Here is a 2,058-nt window from a genome sequence, read left to right on the forward strand (position 1 = left end):
AATTTAAAGACTGGCTTAGCCAATCTTGATTGTTGAAACCTTCGATGTAATTGGTGAGAGCACCTGGAAATTCAGTTGGTTCATTTAGTTACTTGACATCTTCGTTGTAAAGTAACACACCGTAAGACAAATCTCAGTCTTGGGCAGGTGCATCCTGGGACGGCAGAGTATATATAGAATCCAACAGAAAGTCAGAAGTTCCAATCCACGTGCCATACATGATTTACACACTACCCATCAGTCATTAGATGATATCTTTCGAGTCGACAGGCAGGTCCATGAGCCACGGGAGATGAACGTTGGTGAGCTTGGTCCTGCTGGTGATCCCGCGCGACTTCTTCTTGGCCTTCTTGGGCTTCGGCTGCCGGCCATGGAGCTGCTCCGCCGCGCGCCGCTTCACAGTGTCGGTGGCCGGCCTCTCGCCGATCTTCCGAAGCTCCTTCTCGATGTCGAGCATCTCCCGCGGGAGCTTGATGTCGTGGAACAGCTTCTTGAGCTCGCCGTCCACCTCCATCCTCGACCTCGGGTCGTCGTTCGGGTACGCGATGATGCCTCCCTCCCCCGGCAGCAGATAGACGTCGCCCGAGGATTTGAGGGCCTGCAGATCTTCCAAGACGGCTGGATAGGCGTCATCCACCTCGGACGCCGGGAGGCCGTCGGGGAAGCTTCTGATGAGCGAGAGCAGCTCGCCTTTGGCCTTGACGTCGTGCGTGGGCTTGTAGGAGTAGCGCCGCCCGTCGAAGCGCACTTTGGGGTTGTTCCTCAGGCTCTCGGCGAGGGTCCGGTTGCCGTCGATGTCGACGTAGGTCCGTTGGTTGATCTGATGCGTCGTAAGAGCTTCCCTCGTCTTGTCGAGCAGGTCGATCACGCTTTTCATCTGGTGCCCGACGGTGGACGTCCTCACCTCGTTGATCTTCCGTAGCCGCGCCGTGTCATCGGAGAACCTGACGACGGCGGCAGGCATGGGCGCGGGCGGGGACGGGGATGGTTTAGCCGCCGGCCGTGGAGTTGGAGCGGCCTGCCGCTGGGACGGCTTAGTGGACGATGATGATGAGGTCCTGATTGCGGCGATGGCGGACAGAGCCGCCTGGTTCTTCTCCTGCAGCAGCCGGAACCTGGCGAGGCTCTCGTTCAGCGCCATCTGGAAGCCTGAACTTGGTGGAGGCGGCGATCGGCCGGCGATGGCCGGGGCAGCACGTACGTACGTATATCGGTGTATGCGCTGATCGAGAGTTTGGAGCGCCGGCGATGGTGGACGGCCGGGGCGGGTCGAGGGTTTCACGTACGTATGTATGCTGGACTTTGAATATATAGACCCAGAGAGGATCGCGAGTCTAGTTCGGATCGGACTTTGACTCCGACACGGTTGTGTAGTTGGTTAGCTTAGCCATCCAAACCGATTTTAATTAGGAAAACGCTTGCTGTCGTGCGGCGGCCAAACTAAGCGCCGGTCGCGTCGCGTACGTGGGATTAAACATGATCGTGCAGTTATAATATAGGGTCAGTCTAGGACACATCTAGATGTGACATAGTTATATCACATCTAAACTAATGTCTACTTAGTTTGTGGTTTTTTTTTCTTATTGCTGCATTACATATTTGTGGAAGCTATGTGACATCTTTAAAAAACATCTAGATGTGAATTAGTTAAACTGTATAATATAACCACCGTCCCAGACTTATCCCTTCCCTGCGAGAAGCATCTGGGACCACCCCAAACCTTATCTTCTTCCTCCCCAGCGCAAACATCTGTTTCTTGGCGCCTCAAGGTGGAGGACCTCAAGAGCACCAGATGTCAACACCAACATCGGTGACTCCCGAGGGCGCCCTTTTCCTCCTCAAAGGCGTTATTGTGGTATTGCATCACCTCCCGAGTGCGTCGGGGCAAACCCTAGATTGAGGTATTTTATGATTAAGAAGACTATCATGCCTTGGTGTTGGCTACATTCTTGGAGGCATTGTTTTGGAGCAGGCTGGCCGAAGGGACTAGTGGTGCGGTGACTTGATCGCCTGGGTGTTGGGCATGGTTGTTTTGCATGGGTTAGAGCATCTCTAATA

The 2,058-nt window shown here is 54.4% G+C and overlaps 1 protein-coding gene across 1 annotated transcript; it reads right to left on the reverse strand.

Moving 5' to 3' along the window:
• Nucleotides 1-244: 244 nt before the first annotated feature.
• LOC125548432 (uncharacterized) lies at nucleotides 245-1,141 on the reverse strand. The gene has a single exon (XM_048712025.1). It carries the CDS (start codon nucleotides 1,139-1,141, stop codon nucleotides 245-247), a length of 897 nt encoding a protein of 298 aa, XP_048567982.1.
• Between the last annotated feature and the right edge of the window lie 917 nt (nucleotides 1,142-2,058).

This window comes from Triticum urartu, chromosome 3A (assembly GCF_056163025.1).
Source record: "Triticum urartu cultivar PI428250 chromosome 3A, HENAU_Tu73, whole genome shotgun sequence".
In the NCBI taxonomy this organism is placed as follows: Eukaryota; Viridiplantae; Streptophyta; class Magnoliopsida; order Poales; family Poaceae; genus Triticum; species Triticum urartu.